Source organism: Heteronotia binoei, chromosome 7 (genome assembly GCF_032191835.1).
Source record: "Heteronotia binoei isolate CCM8104 ecotype False Entrance Well chromosome 7, APGP_CSIRO_Hbin_v1, whole genome shotgun sequence".
NCBI classification, from domain to species: Eukaryota; Metazoa; Chordata; class Lepidosauria; order Squamata; family Gekkonidae; genus Heteronotia; species Heteronotia binoei.
In genome coordinates, this window is record NC_083229.1 from 7,275,942 (window position 1) to 7,294,384 (window position 18,443).

At 51.8% G+C, this 18,443-nt stretch overlaps 1 protein-coding gene across 4 annotated transcripts in view; it reads right to left on the minus strand.

The window, feature by feature from the left end:
• LOC132574922 (adhesion G protein-coupled receptor B1-like) overlaps nucleotides 1-18,443 on the minus strand; it is a 162,641-nt gene that overhangs the window by 91,232 nt on the left and 52,966 nt on the right. For 3 of the 4 annotated variants that reach the window (XM_060243178.1, XM_060243176.1, XM_060243175.1), the window contains exons 3-4: nucleotides 12,606-12,708; nucleotides 6,280-6,430 (exon numbers count right to left, since the gene is read on the minus strand). In XM_060243178.1, coding sequence (XP_060099161.1) covers nucleotides 6,280-6,430; nucleotides 12,606-12,708 — 254 coding nt within the window. Of the gene's footprint in view, nucleotides 1-6,279; nucleotides 6,431-12,605; nucleotides 12,714-18,443 lie in introns of those variants that run through there. The other variant, XM_060243179.1, reaches the window with a different exon arrangement.

Consider the following 18,443-nt stretch of genomic DNA (forward strand, 5'->3'; position numbering starts at 1 on the left):
TTTCCGACTCTTTCACAATATTTTCACGGCACACTTTTGACGGGGTGGTTTGCCATTGCCTTCCCCAGTCATCTCCACTTTCCCCCCAGCAAGCTGGGGACTCATTTGACTGATCTCTGCAGAAGGTGGAGCCAGCTTTAAAATGGCAGCCGCAGAAGGCAGGAAAGGAAAGGTCCCCTGTGCAAGCACCAGTCATTTCCGACTCTGGGGTGATGTTGCTTTCACAACGTTTTCACGGCAGACTTTTTACGGGGTGGTTTGCCCTTGCCTTCCCCAGTCCTCTACGCTTCCCCCCCAGCAAGCTGGGCACTCATTTGACTGACCTCGGAAGGATGGAAGGCTGAGTCAACCTCTAGCCGGCTACCTGAAAACCCAGCTTCCACCGGGGATCGAACTCAGGTCGTGAGCAGAGCTTAGGACTGCAGTACTGCAGCTTTAACACTCTGCGCCACGGGGCTCTTAAAAAAAAAATCTGAACCAGAGGCTAAAAATCTGAGAGCTAGCTCATGCTAACTCAGCTTAGAGAGAGCACTGATGCGGACCTGGTTTTCATTTTGGTTAAACCCTTTAAAAGTGATGAATCCGTTTGCCCTTCACTGATTTAGAGAGCCCCGCGCCACACACACACTTTGACATCACATCACATTCACTGGTGAATCACATTGAAACGTTTCCACCTTCCCATTTGCTGCGGGGTGGTACTTTCAGAAAGCTCTCAGCGTTGCCAGGCTTTTATGGAGGAAAAGTTAAATAATACTTCAACTAGGATTACATGAGGTAAGACTAAAAGCAAATAAATTAAAGCCGTTCGAGACAATAAACTGGAGCGGCAGTGAAGAGGGGATTTCTTGGCGGAGAAAAATCTCATCTCGGAGAGCCAAAGTACCTGGTAAGCTTGAAGAAGGGCCAAAGTACCTGGTAAGCTTGACACGTGTTGGAGTGTGACCAGCTGGGCTTTTTTTGTAGCAGGAGCTCCTTTGCATATTAGCCCACACCAAGGGTCGTTTGGTAGAAAAATAGCCGGTGGAGCTCATTAGCATCACTCATTAGTGCATGCCATCCCCCCACCAGCCAACAGCAACCCGACGCAAAAAAGGAGAGCCCCGGGCAAGCGAGGCCTGCTTGGGCTGGCTAGAGATCCAGCTAGTTCAAGCAGGCCTCGCTCACCTGGGGCTCTCCTCGGCCGCCCCCCTCCCCAGTCAAAAGGCCAGCAAGCCACCCACCATTCAAAATCCCATAAGAAGTGGAGAAAGGGTGGTGTGGGCTTCTCCAGGGTATAATGAGGGCTGCTACAAGTGTGGCAAAGCCCCTGGTGGCTGGCTGGCTGCCCGCTCTCCTAATCCAGGGATTGTTATGCAGCTGCACCTCCTATTCAATGGACAAGGTAGGTGGGGAGGAAGAGGGGGAACCCTCAGAAAGGTTCAGGAGCTGTGCTCCTGTGAGCTCCTGCCGAATTCAAGGCGTGAGCCACACAGCCCTGATGTAGCCAATCCTCCAAGAGATCACAGTAGGCCCTGTAAGAAGAGTTCTGTAACTCGGGTAAGATTGGCTACATTGGGGTGTGTGGCTTAATATGCAAAGGAGTTCCTACTACAAAAAAAAAAAAAGCCCTGGAATTTTAGCAATTTACGGGATTGGAGCACCTTCCCTGTGAGGGAAGGCTGAAGAACATGCAACCTTTCAGTTTAGAAAAGAGACGACGGAGGATGGGTACGATAGAGGTTTATAAAGTTATGCATGGGATGGAGAGAGCTGACAACGGGAGGGACGGTGGCTCAGTGGTAGAGCATCTGCTTGGGAAGCAGAAGGTCCCAGGTTCAATCCCCGGCATCTCCAACTAAAAAGGGTCCAGGCAAATAGGCATGAATAACCTCAGCTTTGAGACCCTGGAGAGCCATGAATGGGGCTGTGGCTCAGTGGCAGAGCATCTGCTCGGGAAGCAGAAGGTCCCAGGTTCAATCCCCAGCATCTCCAACTAAAAAGGGTCCAGGCAAATAGGTGTGAAAAACCTCAGCTTGAGACCCTGGAGAGCCACTGCCGGTCTGAGAAGACAAGACTGACTTTGATGGACCCAGGGTCTGATTCAGTAGAAGGCAGCTTCATATGTTCAATATTTTCTCCCAAACTACTAGACCTTGAGGGAATCCAGAGAAACTGACGGGCAGTAGGTTCGGGACAGACAAAAGGAACTACTGCTTTACACAGCGAATGATTAAAATGTGGCATTCGCTGCCAGAGGATGTAGTGATGGCCACAAGAGTAAACAGCTTTAAACGGGGATCAGATAGATTCGTGGAGGAGAAGTCTATCAATGGCTAAAGAGAGCCAGTTTCGTGGAGTGGTGGAGTGTGTGGACTCTTGTCTGGCAGAACCGGGTTTGATTCCCACACTCCTCCGCTTGCACCTGCTGTGATGGCCTTGGGTCAGCCAGAGCTTTCTTATCTGGGAGAACCGGGTTTGATTCCCCACTCCTCCACTTGCAGCTGCTGGAATGGCCTTGGGTCAGCCAGAGCTCTCTTATCTGGGAGAACCGGGTTTGCTTCCCCACTTCTCCACTTGCAACTGCTGGAATGGCCTTGGGTCAGCCAGAGCTCTCTTATCTGGGAGAACCGGGTTTGATTCCCCGCTCCTCCACTTGCAGCTGCTGGAATGGCCTTGGGTCAGCCAGAGCTCTCTTATCTGGGAGAACCGGGTTTGCTTCCCCACTTCTCCACTTGCAACTGCTGGAATGGCCTTGGGTCAGCCATAGTGGTGAAGTGTGCAGACCCTTATCTGGGAGAACCGGGTTTGATTCCTCACTCCTCCACTTGCAGCTGCTGGAATGGCCTTGGGTCAGCCATAGTGGTGAAGTGTGGAGAGCTCTCTTATCTGGGAGAACTGCGTTTGATTCCCCACTCCTCCACTTGCACCTGCTAGAATGGCCTTGGGTCAGCCAGAGCTCTGTAGGAGGTTGTCCTTGAAAGGGCAGCTGCTGTGAGAGCCCTCTCCAGCCCCACCCACCTCACAGGGTGTCTGTTGTGGGGGAGGAAGATAAGGGAGAGCCCAACACCTTCCAAGGAGGACGTCTGTTCCACTGTGGAACCGCTCTAACAGTCAGAAGGTGCTTCCTTATGTTCAGCCGGAAACTCTTTTGCTTTCATTTCAATCCGTTGGTTCTGGGTCTGCCTTCTGGGGCAACAAAAAACAATTTGGCGTCCCTATTTATGCGTAAAGGAGTCAACTTCTTGTAAATCTCCTAGGGGTCACACCAAACCAAGAACAAGGTTTAAGAGATACCCGGTTATGCCAAGCAAAATGCGGGAGGTATGGTGGTCTGCATTTACACCTGGCTACAAGGGTAGATGCAGAAAAAAGCATCTTCTTGTGGTTACATATGATAGACTAGCACATGACCAGATGAACACATGAAGCTGCCTTCTAATGAACCAGACCGTCAGTCCACTGAGGTTGGTATTGTCCACTGAGGTCGGCAGCAGCTCTCCAGGGTCTCAGGCTGAGGTCTTTCACATCACCTCCTTCCTGGTCCTTTTCAACTGGAGATACTGCCGGGGATTGAATCTGGAACTGAATCTGGGACCTTCTGCATGCCAAGCAGATGTTCTAACACTGAGCCATGGTTCATTTCCATAGGTCTCCTGGGTCTCAGGCAGAGGTCTTTCACATCACCTCCTGCCTGGTCCTTTGAACTGGAAATGCTGAGGATTGAACCTGGGACCTTCTGCATGCCAAGCAGATGCTCTGCCACTAAGCCATGGTCCATCTCCATAAGTCTCCAGGGCCTCAGGCAGAGGTCTTTCACGGGACGGTGGCTCAGTGGTAGAGCATCTGCTTGGGAAGCAGAAGGTCCCAGGTTCAATCCCTGGCATCTCCAAAAAAGGGTCCAGGCAAATAGGTGTGAAAAAGCCTCAGCTTGAGACCCTGGAGAGCCGCTGCCAGTCTGAGAAGACAATACTGACTTTGATGGACCAAGGGTCTGATTCAGTATAAGGCAGCTTCAGATGTTCATCACCTTCTGCCTGGTCCTTTAAACTGGAGATGCTGCCAGGAATTGAACCTGGGACCTTCTGCATGCCAAGCAGATGCTCTAACATTGAGCCATGGTCCATCTCCATAGGCCTCCAGGGTCTCAGGCAGAGGTCTTTCACATCACCTCCTGTCTGTTCCTTTGAACTGGAAATGCTGAGGATTGAACCTGGGACCTTCTGCATGCCAAGCAGATGCTCTGTCACTGAGCCACAGCTTCTCCCCAGTACATGTAACTGCCTTATACTGAATCAGACCATCCGTCACTCAAAATCAGTCTTGTGTACTCAGACTGGAAGCAGTTCTCCAGGGTCTCAGGCAGAGGTCTTTCACATCACCAACTGTCAGATCCTTTAACTGGAGATGCCAGGGATTGAACCTGGGACGTTCTACATGCCAAACAGATCCTCTGCCACTGAGCCACAGTTGCTCCCTGGCAGCAAGTTCCAGGGAGGGCCTTCTTGCAGGGCCTATGTGCATGTATTAGAGTGTGTCTCTAATGCTTATCCCCATAAAGGGCACATACAGGGAATTTTTTGAATCAGGAACTCGTTTGCGTATTTGGCTACACCCCGTGATGTAGCCAATGGTCCAAGAGCTTACAGTAGGCCCTGCAAGAAGAGCCCTGTAAACTCTTGGAGGATTGGCTACATCAGGAGGAGTAGACTAATATGCAAAGGAGTTCCTGCTACAAAAAAAAGCCCTGGGCACATATGCATTTCTTATTTAAATATTGGTGGTATTTTGTGTAAGCCGTTTTGGCTCTCAGTTGGGATGCAGGTGGAATTAGAAATGCCATAAATAAATAAACAGGAAACAGGCAGAGAGCAAGCGAGTCCCCCTGATGCAAACTGGGGAGGCAAAGCAAGGCAAAATCAATGCATTTTTCACCCCTAAAAAGGTCAGTCTCAAATATCAGTACCAGAGTCTAATGGTGTCCACATATCCCATCTCAACATCAGAATATGAATGAGGGAACTTCTGAAGAAGAAGATGATATTGGATTTATATCCCGCCCTCTGCTCCGAATATCAGAGTCTGAGAGCGGCTAACAATCTCCTTTCCCTCCCTCCCTAGGCTTCCCAACCCTCCCGCTCTGGCGGGGGATGCCAGGATTTCCACCCTCTTCCCCCGCTCCCCAAAAAAACGGAAGCGGGGGGAGGGGGGAAACGGCAGGCGCCCCATCCCAGAGCGGGCGACGTTGCCGCGCTGCTGCCGTCCCCTCCCCCCCCGCAGCTGCTCCTCCGAGATGGGCCCAGGCTGAGCCCATCTCAGAGAAGCAGCCAAACCAGAGAAGGGGAGGGTGGAGGGAGGCCAGGAGCATGGCAAGCCGTGAATCCGGGCCCTTTTGGACCCGGATTCACGGCTCGCCACTCTCCTGGCCCGCCTCCACCCCCCCATTCCAACCCAGAGGCAGAGCGCGTGACGCCGCCGCGCCGCCCCCCCCCGGCAGGCCAGGAGCATGGCGAGCCGCGAATCCGGGCCCTTCTAGGACCCGGACTCACGGCTCGCCACGCTCCTGGCCCGCCTCCACCCCCCCATTCCAACCCAGAGGCAGAGCGGAGCACGCGACGCCGCCGCGGCGCCACCCCCCCCCCACAGCTGCTCCTCCTCCGAGATGGGCCCAGCCTGAGCCCATCTCGGAGGAGCAGCCACGGCAGCGCAGCGACGCTCCCCGGCGCCGTTTCCCCCCCCCTCCCCCTAGCTCCACCCCAGTATCTCCTGGCTCCACCCCCAAAGTCCCCAGATATTTTAAAAATGGGACTTGGCAACCCTATCGCTCCCCCACAACAGACACTCTGTGAGGTGGGTGGGGCTGAGAGAACTCTCCCAGAAGCTGCCCTTTCAAGGAAAGCTCTGGCTGACCCAAGGCCATTCCAGCAGGTGCAAGTGGAGGAGTGGGGAATCAAACACGGTTCTCCCAGATAAGAGTCAATGCACTTAACCACTACACCAAACTGGCTCTCAGGTTCACCCTGTGAGGTGGGTGGGACTGAAAGGGCTCTCCCAGCAGCTGCCCTTTCAAGGACAGTTTTGCCAGAGCAATGGCTGGCCCAAGGCCATTCCAGCAGCTGCAAGTGGAGGAGTGGGGAATCAAACCCGGTTCTCCCAGATAAAAGTCCGTGCACTTCACCACTACACCAAACTGGCTTCTGGAGATTCACAGAGTTGGAAGTTTGGTTTTGTCCGATTCCAAGCCCTCCATTCGATGGTCCCATCGTAAACTGCCCGGGGTTCCAAGCCAGGACTCCTCACCCCATCCGAGACAGAGGAAGCGTTTGCGGATGATGCGGTTCCGTAGCCTTCCCGTCACGGCCATGTACGATTGCCAGGCCTCCGTCAGCACCCAACAGAAGGAGGAGAGGAAGAAGAAGTGCAGGAATGCGGCCACCAAGGTGCAGATCACCTGGAGAGAGGAGGGGGGAGGGGGGGCAGGAGAAAGGATGGGGGGGTCAGAAGAGGAGTGAAGTGAAGCAAGCTGGTTGGATCGGAAGAAAAGAGACGTGCTTGAAGAACCAAATCCCTTTCGGACCCTGGACACCCCAGTGGCACCAACCGGTCCAAGGTCATTTTCTCAAAACCCTTCTTGGGTGCTTGGTGGGGGCCATGGTGTCCATAAGGACTACGTCAGGGACTCCAGTTTTAAGTTTTGTCTGCTTCTCAGACAAGGAGCCAGGCCAGGGGTGGCTCTTTCACACATATTGAAGCCCCCACCATCCAGTCGGCACTACACCAAACTGGCTCTCACTCCCATGCCAAATTGCCTCTCAGCCCACTCATTTTCTCTCCTTCCAGGAACATCTCAGCAGAGAGAAATCTGTCCCAGGATTGGGATACAAACGCTGATGACTCCTGCAACCTCAGAAGAAGAAGAAGAAGATATTGGATTTATATCCCGCCCTCCACTCCGAAGAGTCTCAGAGCGGCTCACAATCTCCTTTCTCTTCCTCCCCCACAACAGACACCCTGTGAGGTAGATGAAGATATTGGATTTATATCCCGCCCTCCACTCCGAAGAGTCTCAGAGCGGCTCACAATCTCCTTTCTCTTCCTCCCCCACAACAGACACCCTGTGAGGTAGATGAAGATATTGGATTTATATCCCGCCCTCCACTCTGAAGAGTCTCAGAGCGGCTCACAATCTCCTTTCCCATCCTCCCCCACAACAGACACCCTGTGAGGTGGGTGGGGCTGGAGAGGGCTCTCACAGCAGCTGCCCTTTTAAGGACAACCTCTGCCAGAGCTCTGGCTGACCCAAGGCCATTCCAGCAGGTGCAAGTGGAGGAGTGGGGAATCAAACCCGGTTCTCCCAGATAAGAGTCCGCACACTTAACCACTACACCAAACTGGCTCTGATGACGCTCCGGCTCACACTCTGCACACAAACACACACAGATCATTGGGCTGCCTTTGAGCTGGGGAACCTTGATACAAGTCGACTAGCAAAGGTCGCAAGATCTGGACATGCTCATTAGAGACCCGAGGTCAGGAGTCAGATGTGGAGACCACCACAGAAGGACCACCCAAGACAACTGGGAACCCAGGCCTGTCGGACGAGTTCAGTTTTCCATTCAGAAAATGGCCAACCTGAAATTACCAGAATGCAGGGGTGGCCAAATGGTGGCTTGGGAGCCACACGGGGCTCTTTCACACACATTGTGGGGCTCTCGAAGCCCCCACCATTGGCCGGCTTGGAGAAGGCATTTGTCCCTTGAAGTCACTTCTCCGAGCCAGCTGGCAGCTTGGAGAATGTATTTAAAGTTGCTTTCTTTCTACCTTTCCCTCCCTCCCCTATCTATTTTCCTTCCTTCCATCTCCCCTCCCTCCATCCCTCCCTCCCTCCTCTCAAACACCTGATGTTCCTGAATTGCAACTCTCAAACTGCTGACATTTATTCTGTGTGGCTCTTACATTAAGCAAGTTTGGCCACCCCTGAGGCAGGCTTTAGGCCAAGGCTCCAGGTTCTCCCACCCAGGAGGTTCCCAACCCTCCGGCCCACACTGGGCCGGTGGGGGGAACCTCCCCCGACATTGCTGGCGTGATGACATCACCTGCAAGCGATGTCATTGTGCCAACAACGTTGCATGCCAGCTGCTCTAGGCGTTTCTGGGAAAACTCTATGGTTTTCCCGGACGCTTTAGCAATTTTGGGGGGGGGGAACTCTACGGTACAACAGGCACCACAGAGTTTTTCCCTCCCAGAATTTTAGCGCGTCCGGGAAAAACATCGAGTTTCCCCCAGAAACGTCTAGAGTGGCCAGCGCACCGTGTCGTCGAAGTGATGACGTTGTCCGCAGGTGATGTCATCGAGTCATGTGCGATTTTCGAGCGCGTGAAACGAGTCCCCTGCCTGAGGCTGGGGGGGCGGGGCTTGGCAACCCTATTCCATATGCATAAACACTTAGCGCAAGAAGCACTGGAATCTGGCCAGCCTCAAACGCTGCAGCCCCGGAGCTGCAAACCGATTCTTGGTTTTAAAACCATTTCAATAGGCTAGGGTTGCCAATCCCCAGGTGGGGGCAGGGGATCCCCCGGTTTGGATGCCCTCCCCCCGCTTCAGGGTCGTCAGAAAGCAGGGGGAGGGGAGGGAAATGTCTGCTGGGAACTCTGGTATTCCCTAAGGAGATTTATTCCTATAGAAAATCATGGAGAATTGATCCACGGGCATCTGGGGCTCTGGGGGGGCTGTTTTTTGGGGTACAAGCACCAAATTTTCAGTATAGCATCCAGTGCCTCTCCTCAAAATACCCTCCAAGTTTCAGAAAGATTGGACCAGGGGGTCCAATTCTATGAGCCCCAAAAGCAGGTGCCCCTATCCTTCATGATTTCCTATGGAAGGGAGGAATTGAAAAGGTGTGCCGTCCCTTTAAATGTGATGGACAGAACTCCCTTTGGAGTTCAATTCTGCTTGTCACGGCCTTGTTAATCACCCCTAATGTCTCCCGGCTCCACCCCCAAAGTCTCCCGGCTCCACCCCCAAAGTCCCCAGATATTTCTTGAATTGGACTTGGCAACCCTACAACGGGCACAGATAGTGTGGAATCAGCTTCAGTCCAGCTCTTTACGTTCCCCGAGCAGTAAAGGCTCTCCGGGGGCAGAGACACAGGAAGGTGCTTTCCCCCTTCTGCTTTCAAAAGCGAGAGCTTTCTCGTCCTTTGAAGCAAGCGGCTATGCTCGGCCAAGCGTGATTTGCTAATAATAATGGCAAGAAAGCCGGGCGGGCCCAGCCTCCGAGGATGAAGCCTGCTGTCTTTTGTCTGGGGTGACCTGCAGCAGCACAAGGCCGTCTTTCTAACGCGGCCCTTTCATCTTGCAAGGGGCTTGCAAACACCAGTATGGATGTTGAGCGCCGGATGGACGGATACAGCTGGAGAGTGGCGGGGGATGGGTGGGGGACACTCTTATCAGACAGCTGCAGAAACCTCAGAGCCTCCCCCCACCCCTCCGTCTGCAAGAGTTTAAAGGCAACCCTTGATAAGAACATAAGAGAACATAAGAGAAGCCATGTTGGATCAGGCCAATGGCCCATCCAGTCCAACACTCTGTGTCACACAGTGGCCCCAAAAAAATTATATATATATATATATACACACACACACACACACACTGTGGCTAATAGCCACGGATGGACCTCTTCTCCATATTTTTATCTAAACCCCTCTTGAAGGTGGCCATGCTTGTGGCTGCCACCACCTCCTGTGGCAGTGAATTCCACATGTTAATCACCCTTTGGGTGAAGAAGTACTTCCTTTTATCTGTTTTAAGCTGTCTGCTCAGCAATTTCATCGAATGCCCACGAGTTCTTGTATTGTGAGAAAGGGAGAAAAGTACCTCTTTCTCTACTTTCTCCATCCCATGCATTATCTTGTAAACCTCTATCATGTCACCACCGCAGTCGACATTTCTCCAAGCAAAAGAGTCCCAAGCGTTTCAACCTTTCTTCATACGGAAAGTGTTCCAGCCCTTTAATCATTCTAGTTGCCCTTTTCTGGACTTTCTCCAATGCTATAATATCCTTTTTGAGGTGCAGCAACCAGAACTGCACACAGTACTCCAAATGAGACCGCACCATCGATTTATACAGGGGCATTATGATACTGGCTGATTTGTTTTTAATTTCCTTCCTAATAATTCCCAGCATGGCGTTGGCCTTTTTTATTGCAAACGCACACTGTCTTGACATTTTCAGTGAGTTATCTACCACGACCCCAAGATCTTTCTCTTGGTCAGTCTCTGCCAGTTCACACCCCATCAACTTGTATTTGTAGCTGAGATTCTTGGCCCCAATGTGCATTACTTTGCACTTGGCCACACTGAACTGCATCTGCCACGTTGGATCAAGCCCCGTTGGATTCTTAGCCCCAATGTGCATTACTTTGCACTTGGCCACACTGAACTGCATCTGCCACGCTGGATCATCTGCCATGTTGGATCAAGCCAATGGCCCATCCAGTCCAAAACTCTGTGTCACACAGTGGCCAAAAATACCAGGTGCCATCAGGAGGTCCATCAGTGGGGCTAGAAGCCTTTCCACTGTGCCCTCCCAAAGCACCAAGAATACAGAGCATCACTACCCCAGACATAAGACCATAAGAGAAGCTATGTTGTATCAAGTCAATAGCCCATCCAGTCCAACACTCTGTGTCACACAGAGGCCAAAAAACCCAAGTGCCATCAGGAAGTCCATCAGTGGGGCTAGAAGCCCTCCCACTGTGCCCACCCCACAAGCAGCAAGAATACAGACAGGGACAACCTGACACCCCATGGCGCCCTAGGCTGACTTGCTGCCTGGCGGCCCCCCACTTCGCAACCCCCCTCCCCTCCTGCGCCTCCTCCTCCTCCCGCCCTTCCCCACAGCATGTTAATTTCAAAGCTGGAACGGGCTCTAGTGCCGCATTCCGGCTAGCTAAAGCCCCCTCCCGTCTTCTTCTCCTCCTCTCTCCCTTCCTCACTGCATGTTAATTTCAAAGCCCCCACCCAGCGATCGGAAAAACCGCGCCGCGGGGCCGCATTCCCAGTCTGTCAGGAGCAGTGTCCTGAAAGGGCGGTCCCGCGGCTGCTGAGCTGACTCCATTCGATCCAGGAAGTGGGGAGGGGAGGAATCAGCAGCCGCGAGGCCGCCCTTTCAGGACACTGCTCCTGACAGACTGGGAGCACGGCCCCGCAGCGTGGTTTTTCCGATTGCTGGGGGTGGGGGGTGGTTGAAATTAAAATGCAGTGGGGAAGGGAGGGAGGAGGTGGAGGCACGAGAGGGCAAACTAGGCAGTTGCGAGAGGGGAGGCCGATTTTGCCGTCCCTGACCTACCGGCACCGTAGGCAACCGCCTAGTTTGCCTAGCGGGGGAGCCGGCCCTGAATACAGAGCGTCACTTCCCCAGACAGAGAGTTCCATCTATACCTTGTGGCTAATACCACTGATGGTCCTCTGCTCCACAAAGCCTCTTGTTTGAAATTTCCCCTTTTTTAAAAAAAAAATGAAAGATATAGAGCAGTTCAAAATGGACTCCGGGCCGTGAATAAGCTCTGCACCATTTAAGCCAGGGGTGTCAAACTCATTTGTTATGAGGGCCGAATCTGACATAAATCAGATTTTGTTGGGCCACGCCATGTCAGACTGAGCCATGAGTGCACCTATTTAAGATTAGGGAACACGGATATAATAAAGGACAAAAATAAGCAAAACTAAAGATTTTTTAAAAACCCTTAAAACATGCTTAAAACATTAACACTCTTTGGTCTTAAAGGTGCTTTCTTTGTAGCTCTCCCATGGGATACCAAAGGAGGAGCCTCAGCCAATGGATAAAATAGAGGTTTTGCTCTGTAGCTCCTGTGCGATTGAAGATATTGGATTTATATCCCGCCCTCCACTATCTCCTTTACCTTCCTCCCCCCCCCACAACAGTCACCCTGTGAGGTGGGTGGGGCTGGAGAGGGCTCTCACAGCAGCTGCCCTTTCAAGGACAACCTCTGCCAGAGTTATGGCTGACCCAAGGCCATGCTAGCAGGTGCAAGTGGAGGAGTGGGGATCAAACCCGGTTCTCCCACTGAGCAAGCCTGGCAAAGCAAACTGTGATGCAGAAGGAAGCAAGAGAGAAGGAGAAGGAAGCAGACGACAGCCAGGGGTGTCAAACATGTGGCTAAGGGGCCTGATTTGGCCCCTTAGCCACATGTTTGACACCCCTGTTTTAAAAGATTGGCATTAATCAGGATGCATAGCTGCTTCTGTTCCAAATGCAGCCTGGCAAAGCAAGTTCTCCCTCCCCCCCCTTCCTCCCCATGGGAGGAGCCTCAGCCAATGGAGAAAATAGAGGTTTTGCTCTGTGCGATTGAGCAAGCCTGGCAAAGCAAACTGTGGTGCAGAAGGAAGCAAGAGAGAAGGAGAAGGAAGCAGACGACAGCCAGTTGCTTGGGGGCCCGATAGGAGCCCTCCGGGGGCCTGATTTGGCCCCTGGGTCGCAAGTTTGACACCTCTGATTTAAGCAGTAACTTTTAACATAATTAGCAGAGGGAGAGGAAAGGGATACACAGCAGGGTGGCTGGTGGGAGTCCATTCAGCCTTTCCAACTGACAATAAAATCCCTACCTTGTTCCGGGTTTGCGTTTGCCCGATCAGGATGAGAGCGTTGGAAGATATGATGGACAGACAGAAGTTAATTAGGATGACAGACCGTTCCGAGCGGATATATCTGCAAGGGGAAGGGCGAGAAGCAGGAGGGGAAAGGGAAAGCCTTCAATTACTACGATTATCATTCCGAGACACTGCAACAGACCAGCAAACCTTGACTGCCAAAGCGGAAATTGTAGAAAATGTTCTTGGCGGTCGTTTCTATTTATATTCGTTTCCGATCCCGTCAGCTGTCGGGATTCCCCGGTTTTCTCTGCTGCTCTCGCAGACAGACGAGTATAGCGCGCCTCTTGTACCATTTTTTAAATGCACAATGAATGCGAAATCTGTGCCTTGCTTCTTCGTTCAGTTTGCTTTGCAGCCCCTGTCTTCGTTGGCGGTCTCCCATCCAAGTGCTGATTCTCCTTAGCTTCCGAACTCTGACGTGCTATTCAGGCTATTACAGAAGGCATACTGCTAACTTAACATTGAACAAAATGCATGCATTTTATGGGGGAAGATAATTAGAGGGGACAGAAACTGGCAGAGAGATAAAGAATTTCAAGGGCATATACGTAAGAACATAAGAGATGTCATGTTGGATCAGGCCAATGGCCTATCCAGTCCAACACTCTGTGTCACATAGTAGCCCAAAAAAGCAGGTGCCATCAGGAGGCCCACCAGTGGGGCCTGGATACTAGAAGCCCTCCCAGTATCTGCCCCCATATGAAACTGTCTTACACTGAATCAGACCTTTTGGTCCATCAAGAACATAAGAGAAGCCATGTTGGATCAGGCCAATGGCCCATCCAGTCCAACATTCTGTATCGCATAAGAACATAAGAGAAGCCATGTTGGATCAGGACAAGGGCCCCTCCAGTCCAACAATCTGTGTCACATAAGAACCTAAGAGAAGCCATGTTGGATCAGGCCAATGGCCCATCCAGTCCAACTCTCTGTGTCACATAAGAACCTAAGAGAAGCCATGTTGGATCAGGCCAATGGTCCATCCAGTCCAACACTCTGTGTCACATAAGAACATAAGAGAAGCCATGTTGGATCAGGCCAATGGCCCATCCAGTCCAACACTCTGTGTCATACACACACACACACACACACACACACACACACACACACACACACACACACATATATATATATATATATATATATATATATATATATATATATATATATATATATATACACACATACACACACATACATACATACTGTGGCTAATAGCCACTGATGGACCTCTGCTCCATATTTTTATCCAATCCCCTCTTAAAGCTGGCTATGCTTGTAGCCGCCACCAATTCCTGAGAAGAAGAAGAAGAAATCGGATTTCTATCTATCCCACCCTATACTCTGAATCTTACAGTCACAGAGTGGTCACAGTCTCCTTTACCTTCCCCGCCCCCCCCAACAGACAACCTGTGAGGTAGGTGGGGCTGAAAGAGCTCTTCCAGCAGCTGCCCCATCAAGGACAACTCCTAGGAGAGCTACAGCTGACCCAAGGCCATTCCAGCACCTGCAAGTGGAGGAGTGGGGGATTAAATCCAGTTCTCCCAGATAAGAGTCTGCACACTTAACCACTACACCAAACTGCCTCTCAAGGTCAGCAGTGTCTCCTCAGATTGGCAGCAGCTCTCCAAAGTCTCAATGCCGAGGTCTTTTGCATCCACTACTGCCAGATCATTAAACTGGAGATTGAACCTGGGACCTTCTGCATGCCAAGCAGAGGATCTACTATTAAACCAAAATCCCTTCCATGAAGCTGCCTTATATTGAATCAGACCCTTGGTCCATCAAGGTCAGTATTGACTACTCAGGCTGCCAGCAGCTCTCCATAAGGTCTCAAGGCAGACGTCTTTTACGTCACCTGCTGCCAGAACAGTTTAACTGGAGATGCTGAGGATTGAACCTGGGACCTTCTCCACGCCAAGCAGATGCTCTGCCAGTGAGCCACGGCCCCCTCCCCTGAGTCAAGCGCACAGGAAGGAGAAGGAAACATAAAATGGGGAGTTTGACGGCCATCACCACCAGGTCCAAGCAAGCAGCTCTCACAGAGAATACACACACGAAGCCCCCTCATAGTGAATCAGACCACCCGTCCATCATGGTCGATATTGTCTATTCAGTTTGGCAGTGACTCGAAAGGGTCTGAGGTAGAAAAGAAGAACAAGAAGACGACTGCAGACTTATACCCCGCCCTTCTCTCTGAATCAGAGACTCAGAGCGGCTCACAATCTCCTATATCTTCTCCCCCCGCAACAGACACCCTGTGAGGCGGGTGGGGCTGAGAGAGCTCTCACAAAAGCTGCCCTTTCAAGGACAGTGGTAGAGCTCAGTGGCTCAGTGGTAGAGCATCTGCTTGGGAAGCAGAAGGTCCCAGGTTCATTCCCTGGCATCTCCAAAAAAGGGTTCAGGCAAATAGGTGTGAAAAACCTCAGCTTGAGACCCTGGAGAGCCGCTGCCAGTCTGAGAAGACAATGCTGACTTTGATGGACTGAGAGTCTGATTCAGTAGAAGGCAGCTTCATATGTTAGGGAGGGACGGTGGCTCAGTGGTAGAGCATCTGCCTGGTAAGCAGAAGGTCCCAGGTTCAATCCCCGGCATCTCCACTAAAAAAGGGTCCAGGCAAATAGGTGTGAAAAAACCTCAGCTTGAGACCCTGGAGAGCCGCTGCCAGTCTGAGAAGACAATACTGACTTTGATGGACCAAGTGTCTGATTCAGTATAAGGCAGCTTCATATGTTCATATATATGTTCATATGACAACTCTTGCAAGAGAGAGCTCTGGCTGACCCAAGGCCATTTCAGCAGGTGCAAGTGGAGGAGTGGGGAATCAAACCTGGTTCTCCTAGATAAGAGTCCGCGCACTTAACCACGACAGCAAACTGGCTCGCTCAAACAGGAAGGAAGGAAGGAAGGAAGGAAGGAAGGAAGGAAGGAAGGAAGGAAGGAAGGAAGGAAGGAAGGAAGGAAGGAAGGAAGGAAGGAAGGAAGGAAGGAAGGAAAAGAAGATTTTGGATTTATATCCCGCCCTCCACTCTGAATCTGAGAGTCTCAGAGTGGCTCACAATCTCCCATGTCTTCTCCCCCAACAACAGAGATCCTGTGAGGTGGGTGGGGCTGAGAGGGCTCTCACGGAAGCTGCCCTTTCAAGGACAACTCCTTGAAAAGGGTCTTTCACATCATCTACTACCTGGGGCCTCCTGCGTACGAAGCAGAGGCTCTGCCACTGAGCCACAGTCTCTATCACTATCATGGGTGTGTGTGTGTGTGTCATGTGGCTTTGCTTGTGGTCAGCAATGGCTCCTCCAAGGCAGCAGCCCACCTAGAGGTATCCTCGATATATTAAAGGAATATCCGCCTGAGAGAATAGAAAAAAGAGAGGCATGAGCTATAGCAAGTCATAATATATAGCTGGGAAGCCATGAGAAGAAGATAGCAGATTTATACCCTGCCTTTCTCTCTGAATCAGAGACTTAGGTTACAATCTCCTACAGCGTCTTCCCCCGCAACAGGCACCCTGTGATGTGGATGGGGCTGAGAGAGCTCTCACAGAAGCTGCCCTTTCAAGGACAACTCCTGCAGGAGCTATGGCTGGCCCAAGGCCATTCCAGCAGCTGCAGGCGGAGGAGTGGGAAATCAAACCCGGTTCTCCCAGATAAGAGTCTGCGCACTTAACCCCTACATCAAACTGGCTCTTGTATGACTGGGTGTCATGAGCCCTGACAAGGAGGAGCTGGAAGGGTTAACAGACCTGGAAGAGTTGCCAGCCAGTTCCTCAGCTGAACAAACAGCAGCTGGCCCATCAATCACTCTCTAGGCACCAGTGTCAGCTATTGACGATCAATCTCCTCCAAGCCCTCCTCCTCCCATCTCAAGAGTTCGAAGCAGGCTCCGGAAAGAACTTTCAGAGCAAAGACATGAGGCACACCGATGCTTCAGATCTCTCAGCCCTGAGTTCTAGCAGAGTCACTGTGACCCTTCGAGCAGGCTGATTGAGACTCCCATATAGCTCCCACCCAGGAGCTGGTAACCTTGTGGAAGCAACAAGTCTATTCTGTGGCTTGCATCAACGCTCCCTCCTGATTCCTGATCCTGACCTGTTTGATTTCCTTGGCAGCCTGACCTTTTGGCTTTTGGACATTGACTTCTGATTCCGGTTTGTGATTCTGTATTGGTGACTTGGCTCCTGCTTGACTTCCTGGACTTGGACTGGCTTTGGACTCCTGCCTGCCTGCACCCGGAGAACGCGGCACTGGGTCACAAAGATATGCCGGATTGTTCCCTGCAAAGCTGTTATCCTAGATGGAATCATCCAGGAATCAAAAGGAGGATTTCACGGTGACGGCTGAGCTTTCGGCTGTTCCTCCGATTGTCCAAACAGGACGGCTACATCTGGACCGAGATCATTCAGAAGACATTGGGTGAGCGAGTTAAGCTTCCTGCTGGCTGCGAGGCCTAGAGGAGCTTACAATGGCTGGGTTTCAGTCTAAGATTATATCTCAGCGGCCACTGCGATCCAAAGCCATGGCAGATGTCTAGGCTGTTCCGTCAAGCCTTGCTCTCTCTCACGGCCTAATTCTGGGCTCTGCTTTTGGAGACCCGAATGCCTGAGTTGCTGGTTATTAGAGATAAAGCAGCCGCTCTGGCATGGTGTTTTATTGGATCTGGCGGCAGCCACTGTTGGTGTGAACGCTACGACATGCGGTAGCCAAACAGAGGGATTACAGCTTCCCATCTGCTGGGATACCTTGGAACTGGGGAGCAAACCAGGAGCTGGACTGGCTCTTTGCCTGCCGAATGCTGGAACACTCACGCCAATGGTGGTCAGGGCTGCCAGTCCCAGGAGGGGAAATTCCTGGAGATTTGAGAGCTGGAGTCTAGAAGGGCGGGGTGTGGGAGGGGAGGGACTTCAAGGAGGTATAATGCCGCACGGTCCACCTTCCCTAGCAGCCATTTTGCTCCAGGGCAGGAGCAGCCAAACTTGCTTAATGTAAGAGCCACACAAAATAAATGTCAGATGTTTGAGAGCCACAGAATGTGAATGTCAAATGGTTGAGAGTGGAAGGAAGGAAGGAAGGAAGGAAGGAAGGAAGGAAGGAAGGAAGGAAGGAAGGAAGGAAGGAAGGAAGGAAGGAAGGAAGGAAGGGAGGAAGGGAGGGAGGAAGGGAGGAAGGGAGGAAGGAAGGGAGGGAGGGAGGGAGGGAGGGAGGGAGGGAGGGAGGGAAGAGAAGAAGAAGACGATGACATTGGATTTATATTCTGCCCTCCACCCTGAACCTCAGCGTCTCAGAGCACCTCACAATCTCCTTTATCTTCCTCCCCAGCAAGAGACACCCTGTGAGGTGGGTGGGGCTGAGAGGGCTCTCACAGCAGCTGCCCTTTCAAGGACAACCGTCGCCAGAGCTATGGCTGACCCAAGGTCATTCCAGCAGGTGTAAGCGAGGAGTGGGGAATCAAACCCGGTTCTCCCAGATAAGAGAGCTCTAACTGACTCAAGGCCATGCCAGCAGGTGCAAGTGAAGGAGTGGGGAATCAAACCCCGTTCTCCCAGATAAGAGTCTGCGCACTTAACCACTACACCAAACTGGGTCTCAAGGAAGGAAAGAAAGAAAATGGGAGGGGGGGGAGGAGAGGGGAGGTGGAAATAAAGCAAATTTAATTTTAAATGCATTCTCCAATCCACTGGCTTGCTTGGCTTGGAGAAGTGATTTAAAGAGACAAATGCCTTCTCCGATTTGGCTGACAGGGCGGTGGGGCTTTAAGAGCCACACAATATGTGTAAAAGAGCCACATATG